Source organism: Talpa occidentalis, unplaced genomic scaffold, assembly GCF_014898055.3.
Source record: "Talpa occidentalis isolate TD23 unplaced genomic scaffold, MPIMG_talOcc4v2.1 talOcc4.1389, whole genome shotgun sequence".
NCBI lineage: Eukaryota > Metazoa > Chordata > Mammalia > Eulipotyphla > Talpidae > Talpa > Talpa occidentalis.
The window spans coordinates 1,659-19,159 of NW_023601421.1; the positions used below are offsets into that span (position 1 = coordinate 1,659).

The following is a 17,501-nucleotide window of genomic DNA, read 5'->3' on the forward strand; positions in this document are numbered from 1 at the left end:
TTGAATGCTGAGTAATATTCCATGGTATATATGTACCACATCTTCTTGATCCAGTCATCTATTTTTGGGCATTTGGGCTGTTTCCAAAGCTTAGCTATTGTAAATAGTGCTGCTATAAACATAGGGGTGCAGGTGTTCTTTGGAATTGATGTTTCTGAGGACACAAAAATATTAATTTGAAAGGAAACCTGCACTCCTATGTTTATTACAGCACTATTCACAATAGCTAAGATATGGAAACCACCAAAATGCCCCAAAACAGATGAGTCTATCCAAAAGATGTGATATATATGCACAATAGAACAATACTCAGCAGTCAAAAAGATAAATTCATGCATTTGCAGCTACATGGATGGAACTGGGAGGAATTATGCTCAGTGAAATAAGTAAGAAGGAAAACAAAAAATATTGGATAGTTTCACTTATAGCAGGAATATAGGGAAACCAAACAAAGGGTTAGAGAAAAAAAAGACAAAACTAGCAGACATATTAGAGATCCTATGGTGATGGTTCACAGGTTAGGTGGTGATGGGAGATTTATAGGGATTACACCTGAGAAATCAAATATTGTACAAAGAAGATGTGAGAAAATAAAAATTTTAAATTTTTTTTTAAAAATAACCTAAAAAAAGTCTATTCCAACGGGATTGTGTTTTTACTGTTCTTAAGTGGATCACTGTAATTGTTTTGAAAATATTTTTAAAATAGTAAATGCTTCCTTCATTTCTTTCACTAAAAAATTCCAGATGCAGCAAATAAATACATATTAAAAGTAAAATTAGTGAAGCCCTAGCAGATGGCACAGGTAAGTTTACATAATATTTTCAAAGCCATAAACAGTATTATTCTCATAAACAAGGAAAACAGAAGATGCTAATTATACAACCTTTACAAATATAGATTTGGAAGGATTATATAAATGCTCTGTTCTTCCAGGAACCTTCTATCTTATAATTTATGACATGCTTCATATGTTTTACAGCTGAGCTGGAACTCAGTAAAAATCTCAATTGTAACTTCTTTCCCAGGAGAACTTAATGATATTAAGTTCTCGCCTCATTGCTTTTCAATGAGTCGAAAGCCTGAGAATAAAGAGAGAATGCACTTCTAACATCAGTCACCCTCCTTGCATTGGCTACGAAAGGAAAGGGCTTCATCAGTGGGTGAGCTCGCAAAGCATGGATTATATAATTTCTTATAGTCACATTGCACTGAGATATTTGAGGCTGAATTCACTCATCTCCTCATTGACTTCTGATACAGGAGACTATGTTAATCTTCATTGTACAGCTAGGAAATTAGTTCAAGAACTTAGTCTCATAAGATATTAGTAGTAGTCTTCTACCTTCTGTCTTCAAGCAAAATCACTGTAAATGATCCAGAAATGTCAATCTTTGCTATTTTTTAAAATTCCAATAAAGAAAATTCAAACAAGTAGGTTTATTTCTATGTACTTTAGAACTTTTTATCTTAATACTTAAGTCAACAACCAAGAAAGCTGATCTTGTAATACTTTTATAGTGATACCTGCAAAGATTCTTCCACTGAAGGATTCACATCTTCTTGATTTCTCAGAAGATCTAAAGCAGACTTGGTTTCTGCCTCCCAAGTTTCCACTTGTCCAATGAGTTTTTCAACCTCTTCAGACACTTTTACTTGCTCTGTGACTTCTTCCTTTTCTTTTTCATGTTCTTCCCCAGCCTACAAACATTTAAAATTACCACTAAGAAAATGGCAACATTTACATTTTGAAATAATTGTCAATTTTAAGAAGTTATACCCTCTTTTCCCTAAGAATACTAGTTTTCACTAAGAATACTAGTTCAGTAAATTTTAATGATTTAAGACCTAGTTTGGGGACAATGATAGTAAAATTTTATGAGTATATATCACGTTAGAAATTAAAAGTTATTCAAAAGTTATATTTACCTTAATTATATTATTCCTATCAGATAGGAAAATTAAAGTTTAGAAAATTAGTATATTGACTCTTTAAACACTTTTTAAAAGCTTTCACACAATTTATTTAAATACAGCTATTGGCAATAGCAGCTATGAAACATCTTCAAGAAGACCATTAAATTTTTAATACAGGGCCTCCCCGGTGGCGCAGCGGTTGAGCACTGGGTTGCAAAGCTGCCCACAGCCTCTGCAGCGCCGGTTCGATCCCCGGCTGCTCCCCGGCCACCGAAGGAGGGTCCCACATGGCGCGCAGACCTCTCCTGTCGCCCGCTGCTCCCCTCAGCAGTGTACTTCGGTCCTTCTGCCTGTTCTGCTCCCCGCTCTGGCTCTGGTGAATTCTCTCACCCTCCCGCGCTTCTGACTGTCCCCAGTGCTTGTATAAATAAATAAATAAATAAATCTTTTAAAAAAGAAAAAAAATTTTAATACACTTATCTTTTACATTAATTAACCTTCAATATTCTATAGGTTGATATGATAGAGCTTTGCTTGGGAAACACATTCTTAAAGTTGTTTTAAATCAGTTAGCATTTTAAATGCCTCAGAAGAATAATCTACTCTAAAAGGAGACGGCACAGATTCATATCTTTCAAGATTTTCTCTGAGTAGATCTTGTCATGGTGGGAAAACACTGGCACTCCATCCTGGCAGGAGCCAAAGCCAGGTAACAATTGCCTTCTTAAGTTAAGCTGTATAAATTATCATTCTGAAGGAGGCCTGTTTTCCAAAACCGTAAGTACCATACCTTACACGTGTATGCTTCTTTTGTTCCTTTTCCACATTCATATCTATAATCTAAAGTCATCTTCCAAATTACTCAACAAAGCAACAAACAAAAATTATATGTTTCCCTCTTTACAGAAGGAAGCCAGACAGACCAGGGGCTAGCCAGTTGCTAGAGAATTTCTGGGAACTAATCAGATTTAGTCTGAAGACTTCCACTTCCACAGTCAGAAGTCATGACTGTTCCCATGTTTGTGGAAATCTCCTGTGAGTGGGATACAGGACTTTTAACTACTTCATGAAGGTGACCACTTAAGCATTTTCCTGGAAAATTATCTAATTATTCATCTGATTCAACAGTATGGTGTTCTAAAAGAAAAATAGTAAAGTTAAGCTATTTCTATATGCAGAAAAAATACATAAAGTATAACTATTTTACCTTTATATTTTGATTGTGATTTTCAGGACATTCTGTTGACATATGCACTGAAAAATCAACATCTGGCTTTTCTTCTTTAGATTGTTGGATATTTCCAGAATTGTCAAGAATGGGTTGATGCTGTTTTTTTATAAGTGGCAGATTCATTTCCTATAAATAATTTTATGAAACTTAATGATCTTTTTTATGCTAAGGTATATTATTATACACAATGTTATTATAAACAATACATGAATAATGAATTCAATAGTTTTTGAATTTATCAATGAATGACAATGTTATAAACTACGAGGATTTTCCATAAAATGTCTAAGAATAAGAAATCAAATAACTGAAGTTTAAATTATTTCCTAAAAATTTACTTTTATGAGACACTATGCTAAACAAACTTCAGTGTCTAGTCTCAAAGAGCTTGCGATATAGTAGGCAAGAATACTCATGCTATTCTTCAATGGTAAACCAATTTTTTTAAAGATTATTTATGCATACAAGAACTGGGGTGTAGACCAGAGATGTGGAGTGGAGTGGAATGAGAGGGTTCACCAGAGAGAGTAGGGATCAGAACAGGCAGATCTACTGAAATATACTGCTGAAGGGAGCAGGTACTGTACCATCTGGGTTAGCTCCCAGGCCAGCAGGGGAATGGAACTCATGCTGCAGTGGCTGGGATAGCTTGATAGAGCTGTGACTTTAACCCCTGCACCACCAGGGAAACCCCAAAGGTAAACCAATTTTAACTAAAGAGCTGTACGATATATCCACACAGACATGTACAAGAATATTCCTAGCAGCATTATTAATAATAGCAAAAAAAAAAAAAGTGGAAAGAAAGCAAATGTGTGGTACTGATTTAAATCACTCATGATTTAAATGACTTAAAAAATGTGGTATAAGCATATAATAGACTGCCAATCGAAAGGAAATACTGCTACAACATGAGTAGCTGAACATCATACTAAGTGAAAAAAGTCAGACACAAAGACCACATATTACATGATTCCATTTGTGTGAGCTATCCAGAAAAAGTAAATTATAAAGAGACAGAAAGTAGATTAGTGGTTGCCTTGCAATGGGAGACTGAGAGAAAGCAGGGAGAGATGGCTGAAATGGGCCTGTTTCTTTAAGAAGTGATGCTAATATTTTAAAATTGGCTATGGTAATGGCCACACAACTCTGAACATACTAAAAATCACTGAGTTATACAATTAAGTGATTGAGTGATACAGTACATGAATTATATCTCCAATAAATACTTTACCAAAAAAAGAACTTACAAGTTGAGTTTTGGTAATAAACTTTCTCCATCTTTTATTCAGTCTTCTGAGTTCTTTAGAAATAGATGATTCAACTTCCTCATTGCTGACTTGAATTAAGAAAGTCGCCATTTCATTTAAAGTAATATGGTGTAGATTCCATTGGGATAGTGTCTCAAAGGGAACCTGCATAACATAAAAGTAATGTCACATTTAACGACGTAAGATTTGTCCTCTAGAAACTCGGGAAGGTTTTAAATCTCGTAATATTCACCCAAATGGAAAAATGAAATATTTTAAAACATGAATTTATTTTAAATGTGTCTATAAGCTATCCAGCACTCCACATCTTTTATTTCATTTTCTAGAACTTAGTAATATATATTCCAAAAGCTATAATGTTTCTGTAAATTATGCTTCCATAAAGTCCTCTCCCTTCCTTCCCCCTCCCCCCCCCAACTTTATTAGGAAGACACTAAACTCTTTGCAAAACTTTGGAGAGGTTTTCCAATACTTTTGCTTACTCTTCCCTGCCTTCTCATTTTTGCATGAACAATGAGGGTATCCAAACAAAATGGGGGCAGGGAGGGCGGGGGACAAAGTTGCCATTAGACTACAAATACCTCTTTAATCTGCTCCTTCTTTGTCTCCTCAAAACAAGCTTTTAGTAAACGGAGGTTTTCCATATAAGTAACCCAACACTGTAGAACTTTTTGTAGAGTGGACTTGATATCAAATATACTTTTTCTATATGTACAAAGATTATATTCCACTATGCCATATTGTTTACTAATATCCTGATATTCGCCACCTATAATGTTAACAAAATAGTTATCTTAGAAAAGTTTATTAATAAAAGCACACTGTTAACTAAAATATATGCATATTTATTGACAGTGGAAAAGTAAATATGTACGCTGACAATATTAAAAGTGAATGCAAGATTTTTCCAGAGAAAACACACATGTAAAACTAATTTCTAAAACACTAGATGTGTAAAGAAAAAAAAAAACAGAAGAAATGATATTTATAAGTGTTGGTCATCCCATTAAAAAGTAACTGTATAACATTACCCAAATTCTTATGACTTTCATCACATTTTTGAAAAGAAGTTTCAAGTTGAGCTAGGACCTCTTTTTCTTCAATAAATTTCTGTGAGTGGGGGAGGAAAAAATTATATTAACAGTTTTTAATGTAAATGTGCCGAGAAATCTAAAGGCAAGATGAAGCTCTTGAGTGTCAACATTTCTTTCACTTTACTACTACAAATTTCAGTAGGAAAAAATGAGCAGCCCCTGAGGATAGCTAATCGAGGTCCAGAAGACACAACTACAATGAAAACATTACCTAGGTACAAGCCTGACAAAGGTTATCTTAATGTGACATGGTTTTGTAATGGTCTTTCTCTCTGGAGAAAGGGTAAGTTAAGTAATTACAGTAATTTCAAAATTTCCTCCTTTATGTATTTATTAATATTGCATAATTTGTAAGTTTCTTATTTCACATATTTTATTAACATAAATAATTTATATTAGATATACTAGTTATATTAGAAAAATACCACCCATTGCCACAAACTTTTGAGAAACTTCCATTAACCAAATTGTGTCCCATGCAATCAAATTCCGCTACAGAGAAATCACAGAAGTAATTAAAGCTCATATTCACTGTGGAATTATATATATGCCTGTAGTATGATCATTTAAATGGAAAAAATCAAAGAGAACAAAAGAAATAAAAATATTCAAAATCTAGTCTAGTTTAGACTGATGCTTCCTGTTTAGGAAAGAACAGTGATTAAATCATAAATTGTAAATGAATTTCCCTTGTCATGTTTTTCAGCTTTTGCGCTGAATTTACAACCTCAAATTTTCTTTTTTAGCCCTGATTGCACAAAGAAGAAACAAAAAAAATGACAACAAGGTCTGACTGTAGAAATGACACTTGTAGGATGCTTTCACTTTATTTAGTGTACACGTTTGTATTTAAATCATTTGCAACATCTTTTCCTATAAATTGCAAGAACTAAAACTCCCAAAGTCTCAATACAAAAGGTGCTACTTTTCCCTTTCTTGAAATCAAAGAGACCAAGATTGAAATGTTCTAAATGAAATTTAATTTTTGAATGAAATCATGAATCTGAGAGGGAAAACATTAAATAAGATGTCAGATAAGAGCAATTAGGAATTTCTAATGGAAATAACATTGAAGCTTTATTGTGTAAATTATCTGGCTAACTTTTAATCTCCCATAGGGTGGTAAATAATGCTTTCTTTTTTACTCTTCCCTATGTCTGATTTATGACTTGTAATTCTTTTCTCCAGGCAATCCTTACACTAATGAAATCTACCAAGAAAACCATTTCAAAACCTGATAATGTAGAGGGAAACTGTACCAGTGAAAAATATGACCTGGCTCCCAGACATGGAGAACAGCTTCTCAAGACAGGAAATAAAGCAGCTTACATGCCAGTCTTCCAGCAGTAATTCCACAGATTCTTTGGTCCCATATTTGATGTTCCAAACACCCAATTTTGATTTCACTTCATCTAGCAAGCCAAGTACTGAGCACTTATAATAATGAAATTCTAGAAGTGGAATGAATTTTTTTCCTGAAATGTTGTTGATCCTGGAAAACAGTAAAGGTTTTAGATTTCAATTTAACTTTATTGATCAAAAGTAAGCTATCAGTTTGGAATTTTTTTTTTTAAATATTGGAGCTGTAATTTTTTGTTTTAAGCACAGAAGACTCAGATATCTCCTTAACTATTTTTTTTAAACAAAGTAAGACAAACATGGTTGAAAAGTTCTGTATAGCAATGCCACTATAATTTAAACATTTACATATTAAAAAAGCTTTCTCTAGTAAGGCTAACACCATCTTACTATCATTCTAGTAAGCTGCTTATGAGTAATGACAAAAGACAATGTGGATAGCCATCAATTAAGTGATCTCTGTACTCGTGGTATTGTTATTAGAGGGGAGGAGCAACACAGCACAATGTCGTACACCATTTTCCTGCCCCCCCCCCACCACTGCATTTGCCTTGGACTACAAGTCCCAGTGTGCAATGCAGAGGAGATACTGGGAGCAGGCGGCAGAGCTGAGCACTCCCAAGATAACATGCAAGGCAAGGTGGCCTGCTCTTCTCTTGCTTCTGGGACCTGACTTGCCCCAGGGACTAAGGGAAGAAGAACTGGAGCATATGTGTGGAGGAACAACATGTAGAGACATTTGAAAGAGGACCCTGGATGAGAGGTATGTGGGAAGGCTGAAAATGGCAGCCTTTATCTTGATTTGTACTTTAATTTTGCTTCTTTGGTCTCAGACTTACCTGGCCCCTTTGGCTCTTTGTTTCTCCACCAGAAAGTGCTTTAGATTTATAGCAAGATTTTGGGCCTCAATGACTCTACTGCAGGCTGACCCTATTTGACTGGGTATTTGCCCACAAAGGGATGGGTAATTTGGAGAATTTTATTGGGAAACCCATATCAAGAATGCTCTTCTCTCTGTATATACACTAATTTTATTAAAGATCTTTCACACTAAGAGTCAGCTTTGCCTTTGTGCACAAGGATGGCCAGAACCCTTTAGATCATGCATCCCATTTGTCTGGGGTCCCTGGGTACCCCTCAGGTACCTTATTTTAGAGTTTACAAAAGCCTCATGTACCTCCTCATGTTCACCCAATATCTTTGTGAGACAAAAACAGGGTGATTATCATTAACCTGTATTTACCAGTGAGGAGACATGCTCAGAAAGACAGAGCAACTCAGTCAAAACCAAGATACAGAGCTCAGTTTCTGACTTTTTCCGTCACCATATCCTACCATCCAATGAAGAAGGAAGTGTGTCAGCATGTTTTTGTTACGTAACACATCAAAGTGCTGTCATCAAATTGCAAAGAAGAAAACTTGTCAGAAGTTATCTAGAAACCTACATATTGTAGTCTGTGTAGCAACAGGTTAGTGCTCAAACAAACAGTATCAACAGTGGTGAAATGGTTGTGATACCCACCGTCTCTTCATTTCCTCCAATTTGTTAGGTGGTACCAATGGCAAATGGTCTTCACCCGTATTTTCAAATTCCAAGAGAGCATTCAAATGATAATCAAATTTATCCATCAGATCCTGAAAAGAAATTTAGCTTGATGTTATTAAAAAAGAAAATGAGGGCCTCCCAGGTGGCACAGTAGGTTGAGCACAGCGCTAGGAAGATGTCCACAGCCTCTGCAGTGCGGGTTCATTTCCCCACCGGCAGGGAAGAATCCCACATGGCGTGGCAGACCTCTTCTGTCTCGCCCACTGCTCCCCTCAGCAGTGTATTTCAGTAGATCTGCCTGTTCTGCTCCCCGCTCTGTCTCTGGTGAATTCTCTCACCCTCCTGTGCCTCTGGCCTGTACCCCAGCTCTTGTATAAATAAAAAAAAAAATCTTAAAAAAAGAAAAGAAAATGATAGGCCAAAAATTAAAGTGTTTGCGAAGACTTAATGCCTAACCTGACTGTGGCTTCAAGCCCCCTGCACTTTCAACCTCTGCCAGGAATGTAGCCCTAACTGGTCAGTATGGGATATTCTGGTCAGCACCAATGAGATCATCTTTTCAATCCCCCCAAAAGAAAATGAGAAAATCTGCACAAGACCTTTTCCATTCCCCAGAATGAGGTTACCTAGCCCTGAAATAATGTCCTCTTCCATTACATGTCCTCTTCTTGCCTATGAAAAATCTTTCATTTTGTACAGTTTTGGGGAGCATTTTTCTACTAGCTACATGGGATACTGTCTAATTCCTAAATCATTTAATAAAGCCAATTGAGTCCTTAAAATTAACTTGGTTGGATTTTTGTTACTTAACAACATGAAGCAGATTTATTGCCAAACATTGTCATTGAAGACTTGTTAATCTTTTTCCTCTATTGCATAAACTTCATCTTTAAAAAAAAAAAAAGAAGTCCCCTTTTTTCACCAAAGATTTTTAAAATATTTTCATTATAAATGGTTACACTGGAACATTTTACAGAAAGGCAGACAGCTGTCTCTAAGTATTAATTTCTAGTTTCTTATATATTGTCCATTCCTTTGGAGGCTTAAATGCTAGAAATCTCATATATCAAATTATTTCATGCGTTTTGGTAGCTATTCCAATTTCCCACATTTTAAACTAGCCTCCCTCCCCATTTGGTTTTTTTTTTTGTTTGTTTGTTTTTACATTTTGAAAGGACAGGTTTATTGGGGAAAAAAGAAAAAGAGAGGCACCTGCAGTCACAGGTGGGCAGGAGAGCTGCGTTGTGCCAGTGCCTCCCCGCCTTTTTGACAGACTGTGCAGTTGCTTTAGAATTTACAGGACTTTTGATTTTTATTATTTCAACCTTAAACTAATGCAGTGCTTATGAAGAATGAGAAGGTATCTTTCAGGTCTCAAAAATTCTCAGTAAATCATTCTAAACCATCCTCAAATACCCACTCTATTTTTCTTCCCTTCTTTCTAGGACAGTCTTCCTCAAGTATAATCTCTAACGAATTATAGTCTTTAACAAATTTTCCCATGTTGTTTTGTTCTTTTCCAACCTTGAATAAAGTCATTTTCTCTTGTATGAGAGCCATGGCTTCAGAGTAATCCCCAGAAAGTGGTAAATCTTCATCCATAAGCTCCTCTACCTCCTGGAGCCAAGCTTCAATCTGATGGAGGGGTGAGGGCAAGGCTTGATGCAGCTTTTTCCCCCACATATTAATCTAAAAAAAAAAAGGAAGATGTTCCTCAATACTCTTCTCACTTATTTCTTCATATACAGTAAGTTTAATTGTTTAAGGTTTATCTAATCCAGTTCTCTAGAAAATCTTTATTGGCAGGTAAACTTCCTACTTCTAAATATCACCTGACTACCAGCTGATTGAGAAGAGAATTAGTTTTAAAACTGTAGGAGAGGGTGTAAAGATAAAAGCAATTGTTTTGATAATCAGTTATGACACAGATATCAGAAATATTTAAAGCACCCCTGTAAACCCAAAGCAGTGATAGTGAAGGCAAAGATAAACAGCTGGGACTACATCAAATTAAAGAGCTTCTGCACAGCAAAAGAGACAATAACAAAAACAAAGAGAAACCCCACCAACTGGGAGAACATTTTTGCACCCAACACTAATGATAAAGGACTGATCACAAAAATCTGCAAAGAGCTGATGAGACTCAGCAACAACAAAGAAAATAATCCAGTCAAAAAATGGGCACAAGAGCTAAAAAGAAACTTCTCTGAAGAGGAAATGCAAATGGCCAACAGGCATATGAAAAAATGTTCAACATCACTTGCCATCAGGGAAATGCAAATCAAAACTACCATGAGATACCATCTTACACCAGTGAGAATGGCACATATTAAAAAAACTAGCAACAACAAATGCTGGCGAGGGTGTGGAGAAAAAGGAACTCTTCTGCACTGTTGGTGGGAGTGCAAACTGGTCCAACCACTGTGGAGAGCTGTGTGGAGATTTCTGGACCTACTAAACATAGAGCTTCCATATGATCCAGCAATTCCACTCCTAGGTATTTACCCAAAGGACACAGAAACATCAATTCCAAAGAACACCTGCACCCCTATGTTTATAGCAGCACTGTTTACAATAGCTAAGCTTTGGAAACAACCCAAATGCCCAAAAATAGATGACTGGATCAAGAAGATGTGGTACATATATATACCATGGAATATTACTCAGCATTCAAAAAAGATAAACACATGCAATTTGCAGCAACATGGATGGCGCTGGAAGGGATCATGCTCAGCGAAATAAGCCAAAAAGAAAAAGAAAAATACCGGATAGTCTCACTCATAGCAGGAATCTAGAAAACTTAAATAAGGGACCAGGAAAATGAATAACTATAAGAAAGTGAAAATCAAAATCAACAAAAAACTATGAACCAGAGACACTTTTAGGGGGGCGGGGCGGGAGGGGAGGGATTGGGGTCAGAATGGGGGGCTGCAATTGTATGGGGAATATAACAATAAAATTTATAAAAAATAAATAAATAAATAAAGCACCCCTGTAAGCAGATAGGTCACTGAATGACCATCATTTGAAATGTTGTAAGCTTTTTTTTCATTTGAAATGTTGTAAGCTTTTCTGAGTTCTCCGAAATCAGAACTGCAACTCACACACAGATACATATTTTCCTTACTATCCATAACCATACAGTAACATTAGATCTCTCTACCACTTCTCCTGAGTATCTGTCCTTCATTATAGCACCCCACAATCCAGGGAACCTCCTCCTTCCTTGGCCTTCCCACCACTCCCTATATGCACATGAGCCACACAGATGCCAACAACAGTCTGCATTGCTTCACCACAGGGATATCTTCTGAGAAATGCATCATTATATGATTTCATCATTGTGGGAAATCACAGACATACTTACACAAACGTAGAGTGTAACAGACTAGCCTACTACAGTCCTTAGCTAGATTAAGGACCACCGCCTTGCATGTGGTCTGTCATTGAACGAAGTACCATTATGCAGTATGTGACTGTACTTATTTCCCCCCCAAATTGACTACACCTTTATGTCTTTTATGTTTTCTCTTGCAGCCATTTCTACCTGGATTCCCCACACACACAAACTCCTGCTAAGCATTGTCAAAACTCACACACGCACACATTCATTCATTTATTGAGCAAACATTTATGAATGACCTATAGCTCTAAGAGTTCGGTATAAAGACAGGCTTCTGGGGTGGAGAGGGGATAGTCATTCACAAACCAGATACACACACAGAGCAATGTGGAGGGCCCTTAAATGTATGTTCTCAGGAATGAAAGAAAATAAAGCTATACTATCAGTTTACACAATTTAATAATACACAGGCACATGAATACTTTCCCCCAAAACAGATAATGCAAAAAGATACATATTAAACACATCATAATGGTGGTCTGAGGAGAAAGGCAAATGGAAGGGGCGTGAGGGCACAAAAGGAAACAAACGCAACTAAATGAGTGAATGAAAATAAGAATAGGGCCTTGCCCAGACCATGAATGGTGCCATGATGGAAAAATAAATTCAGCACGACCCTCTGCTTCTGAGGGTCCACCAGATAAATAAAAACCATAGCTCTTGCCTGAACCTCCTAGAAGCAAAAGGTTACAACCAAGTGTGGTCAGCAATAAACCAGGGTCAGCCAGAGGAGTGTGGGGAGGACCCTGCAGGAACACCAACTCCTTACCGACAACCAGATATCTTAAACACCTTAAAAATCCAGCTCTAAACTGGTCCAACCACTATGGAGAGCTGTGTGGAGATTTCTGGACCTACTAAACATAGAGCTTCCATATGATCCAGCAATTCCACTCCTAGGTATTTACCCAAAGGACACAGAAACATCAATTCCAAAGAGCACCTGCACCCCTAAGTTTATAGCAGCACTATTTACAATAGCTAAGCTTTGGAAACAGCCCAAATGCCCAAAAATAGATGACTGGATCAAGAAGATGTGGTACATATACACCATGGAATACTACTCAGCAATCAAAGATAAACTCATGCAATTTGCAGCAACATGGATGGCGCTGGAAGGGATCATGCTCAGCGAAATAAGCCAGAAAGAAAAAAAAATACCGGATGGTCTCACTCATAGCAGGAATCTAGAAAACTTAAATAAGGGACCAGGAAAATGAAAAACTATAAGAAAGTGAAAATCAAAATCAACAAACAACTATGAACCAGAGACACTCTATGGGGGTGGGGGGCGGGGAGGGGAGGGATTGGGTCAAAATAAGGGGGTTGCAATTGTATGGGGAATATAAAAATAAAATTAAAAAAAATCCAGCTCTAGGACCACCTCCCTTCCTCATGATCCCATTGTGGCTTTTCATCTGAACTAAGCTGACTCTTCTCTGACTTTTTGTTTGTTTTCTTCCAAAATCGTCCCAAAGAAGATCAAGCACAAATCAAAATGTGTTTCATTCAAACAACTTCCTCTAATGAAAGTAAGTGCTTTAGAATGTATTTTCTCTTTCTACTGTAGTTCTACCAAATGAATTGTACTTTTCCTAGAGTTATATTGTTCTAAGAATAGGCAAAATGCATATTCTATGGGTTATTTGATTCATCAACTTATTCAAAGACACTCATTGGGTGTCTACTACATGCAAGGCAAATATCAACCATGGAACCAAATATTCAAGTAGCAAGAAGCTAATGAGAGTAAGTTAGGCTTTTAGGCAGTCAAATGTAACTATTCATAAAAGAGAAGCATTAAATGTTAGTTTTTGCACTAGGTTTGGCTTTTCTTTCAGCTTTATGGAGGTATAGTTGACAAATAAGATAGTAAGCTATTTAAAGGGCATGTTATGGGGCCTCCCCGGTGGCGCAGCGGTTGAGCACTGGGTTGCGAAGCTGCCCGCGGCCTCTGCGGCGCCGGTTCGACCCCCAGCTGCTCCCCGGCCACCAGAGGAGGGTCCCACATGGCGCGCAGACCTCTCCTGCCGCCCGCTGCTCCCCTCAGCAGTGTACTTCGGTCCTTCTGCCTGTTCTGCTCCCCGCTCTGGCTCTGGTGAATTCTCTCACCCTCCCGCGCTTCTGACTGTACCCAGTGCATGTATAAACAAACAAACAAACAAATAAATAAATAAACATGCCTCTATTAAAAAAAAAATAAATAAATAAAGGACATGTTATGGTGATTTTACATACACACATACTGTGAAAGGATTTCCACCAGCCAATTAATAAACACATTCCTCTCGTTACATGTTTATCTTTTTAAAAATATTTTGTTGAGAACATTGAAGTTCTACTCTCAGCAGTGAGGTAGCACAGTGATAACAACTACAGTCACCATGGTTTACATTACTTCCTCAGACCTCATACTTCCTCTACCACTGAAACTATGCCCCTTCACCAACCTCTCCCTACTCGTCAAACCCCCTTGCCGGTCAATCACTTTTCTAGTTTCTGAGTTTGGCTATTCGGGGTTTTTTGTGATTCCATATGAATTTCATCAATAATTGTTCTATTTCTTTGAAGAATGACATTGAAATTTTGATTGGAATAGCATTGAATCTGTATATTGCTTTTGGAAGGATGGCCATAAAATGGAATTTTAAAAAATAGTGTAATTTAAAAGAGTGCAGAAAAAGAGAAAGAAAAACAAAGGAAATAAATAACAAACAAAAATTAAAATGGTATACCTCAACTGAACCATATCAATAATTACATTAAACATCTTAACAGACCAAGTACTCTAAAAGTAGAAGTCAGAGAGGATAAGAAAGCAAGACGAGGGGGCCTCCCTGGTTGCACAAGAGGTTAAAACGCAGCACTGTGAAGCTATCTGCAGCCACTACAGCATGAGTTCGATCCCCAATCAACACGGTGACCCACATGGTGCAGCAGACCTTTCCTGTCTCGCCTGCTGCTCCCCTTAGCAGTGTACTTCGGTCTATCTGCCTGTTCTGTTCTCCACTCTGTCTCTGGTGAATCCTCTCACCCATCCCCCTGCATCTCTGGCCTGTACTCCAGCTCTTGTTTGCATACATAAATAAATCTTTAAAAAAAAAAAAAAAAGCAAGACGAGGCATCCAAAGAACTGTGATGGAGAGTTACCTGTACTGGTGGAGGGAGTGTGGTAACATATATTTGAAGAAGTGTGAACCTGTACTCCTAAAATACATGTAGTGCTTCAAACCAATATTACCTCAATTGATATAAAGAAATCAAGACCCAATCATCTGTTGTCCAGAAGAGATGCACTTTCAATATAACATAAAGACCCAAATAGGTTAAAAGTAAAGAAGGAAAAAGCTGTGTTATACAAACAATCTGCATGAGAAGCCTGGAATGTTGCTATTAACATCAGGTCAAGAAGACACCAAAAACAACTTTTCACCTGAGAGAAAAAGTTTTTCACAGTGGCAAAAGTGTCAACTTAATAAGAAGACAGCAATCATGTTACAGTACATGAAGCAAAATTAAAGGGAGGATTCTAACAGACTTTAACACCCTATCTCAGCAGTTGATAGAACAACTGGAAAAAAGTCAAGGACACCATCAACATCTTGTCTTAATTGATACTGATAGAATATTGCACCCTAAAACTACAGAATACATGTTCTTCTCAAGTACAAATGGCCTAGGGCCTCCCCGGTGGTGCAGCTGTTGAGCACTGGGCTGCGAAGCTCTGCAGCACCAGTTCGATCCCAGACCCCGGGGGAGAGTCCCACATGGCGCACAGACCTCTCCTGTGGCGCCCTCTGCTCCCCTCAGCAATGTATTTCGTCAGTCTGCCTGTTCTGCTCTCCTCTCTGGCTCTGGTGAATTCTCTCACCCTCCCGTGCTTCCGACTCTACCCAGTGCTTGTATAAATAAATAAATCTTTTTAAATAAATAAATAAATAAATAATGGGTCCCTAGTCTCACTTTAAAAAAAAAAAAAGTACAAATGGCCTATATGTCAATATACACCATACCCTGGACCATCACACAAATCACAATGATTTTAAAACGACTGAAATCATACGGATATATTCAGACACACATGCATCCTTACACAGTCTAAGACTACCCCCCACGATCCTTGAGAGCCTCATTGGCAATGACACATGACAGTGGTCATTGTCTGCAGATCACTCAGAATGTGGATGATCTACTGTGGCAAATCAAGAATGGATGACAAATATAAAACTCTGGGCCTCCCTGGTGGCACAAGGGGTTAAGCACCACACTATGAAGCAATCCGCAGCCTCTGCAGCATGAATTCTATCCCCAGCTGGTCAGGGAGCAACCCACATGGTGAAGCAGACCTCTCCTTTCTCGCCCGCTGCTCCCCTCAGCAGTGTATTTCAGTCAGTCTGCCTGTTCTGTTCCTGCTCTGTCTCTGGTGAATCCTCTCACCCCCCTGCATCTCTGGCCTGTACCCCAGCTCTTGTATGCATAAATAAATTTTTTAAAAATACAAAAACTCTGGATAAGCCTGCAATTTCTCTAAACAGAACGCTATACATTCCTATTTAAGCATCAACCACTACCCATATAAGACCATGGGGAAAACACAGGTATAATCAATGTAACGCAGTAACCTTGGCATTGAGGCCATTCCAGGCTTCCCTCAATTGTAATTGATCTTCATTCGACTCATCCAGATTCCCTTTTGTTGACAGGACGTCCAAAAAGGGCTTTTTTTCTTCATGGAATGATTCCAAAAAGGACATCAGGCTCTATAATTAGAAGAGCAATATATACAATGAAATGTTTTAGGTTTGTTCATAAAGCATAATCTAGTAAAAGGTCTATACTTATGGGTTCTATTTAAATTTTTACTAAAATTCTCCAAATTAGGATCCTCACATTGATCTGGATTCATTCTTCTGTGCTACCTGATCATCTGGGAGCCATCACACTGACATAGGTCACAGCTTGTGTCAGTCCTATTGAATTTTTACCAGAATGGAGTGGCAAGGTCACCTAGCTCTAAAGGACAATCACAGTGCCACGTGGAAAGTGTCTTTGTCTTCACCAAATGTGTGTTCATAAAAACAAGAATGTGTGGAAGTAAGAATTATGTGACAGCTCTCATCTTGTATAAATGGGTCTTGTAGTGTCCATGCTTAGCTGAGATTACACCAATTCCTCCCAAGTCATTTTATACAGACTTCAGAATATACTTTGTCTCTGTCCTCAAAAATTTAATAATAAAGCATTTCTTTATTTGCATTTGTGTGAAATAATTGGTGTTTAAGAGTCAGCCTTTCCATAAATACTATTTAAAATATGATCCAGGGTCTCCCTGGTGGCGCAAGGGTTTGAGATGCAGCATTGCAGCACGAGTTCGATCCCCGGCCAGGCAGGTGACCCACATGGTGCGGCAGACCTCTCCTGACTCGCCTGCTGCTCCCCTCAGCAGTGTATTTCAGTCAATCTGCCTGTTCTGTTCCCCACTCTGTCTCTGGTGACTCCTTTCACCCTCCACACCTCTGGCCTGTACCCCAGTTCTTGTATGCATAAATAAAATCTTTAAATAAAATAAAATATGATCCATAATTAGCAGCATTTTAAATTAAGTCTTGTGAGTAAGCTAAGAGATAACTATTTTAATTCTTTCTGATAATTAATAACTTTACAAAGTCTTTTATTTCAG

General features: G+C 37.6%; 1 protein-coding gene across 1 annotated transcript; it reads right to left on the bottom strand.

Annotated features, from left to right (window-relative positions):
- Positions 1-1,527: 1,527 nt before the first annotated feature.
- On the bottom strand, positions 1,528-16,581 carry LOC119243969 (nesprin-2-like; the record flags this gene model as incomplete). Its single annotated transcript, XM_037509778.1, has 9 exons — positions 1,528-1,701; positions 3,125-3,274; positions 4,399-4,563; positions 5,001-5,188; positions 5,451-5,529; positions 6,843-7,005; positions 8,395-8,507; positions 9,943-10,107; positions 16,444-16,581. Coding segments are annotated over 9 exons (1,335 nt in total), but the record flags the coding sequence as incomplete, so codon positions are not given.
- Between the last annotated feature and the right edge of the window lie 920 nt (positions 16,582-17,501).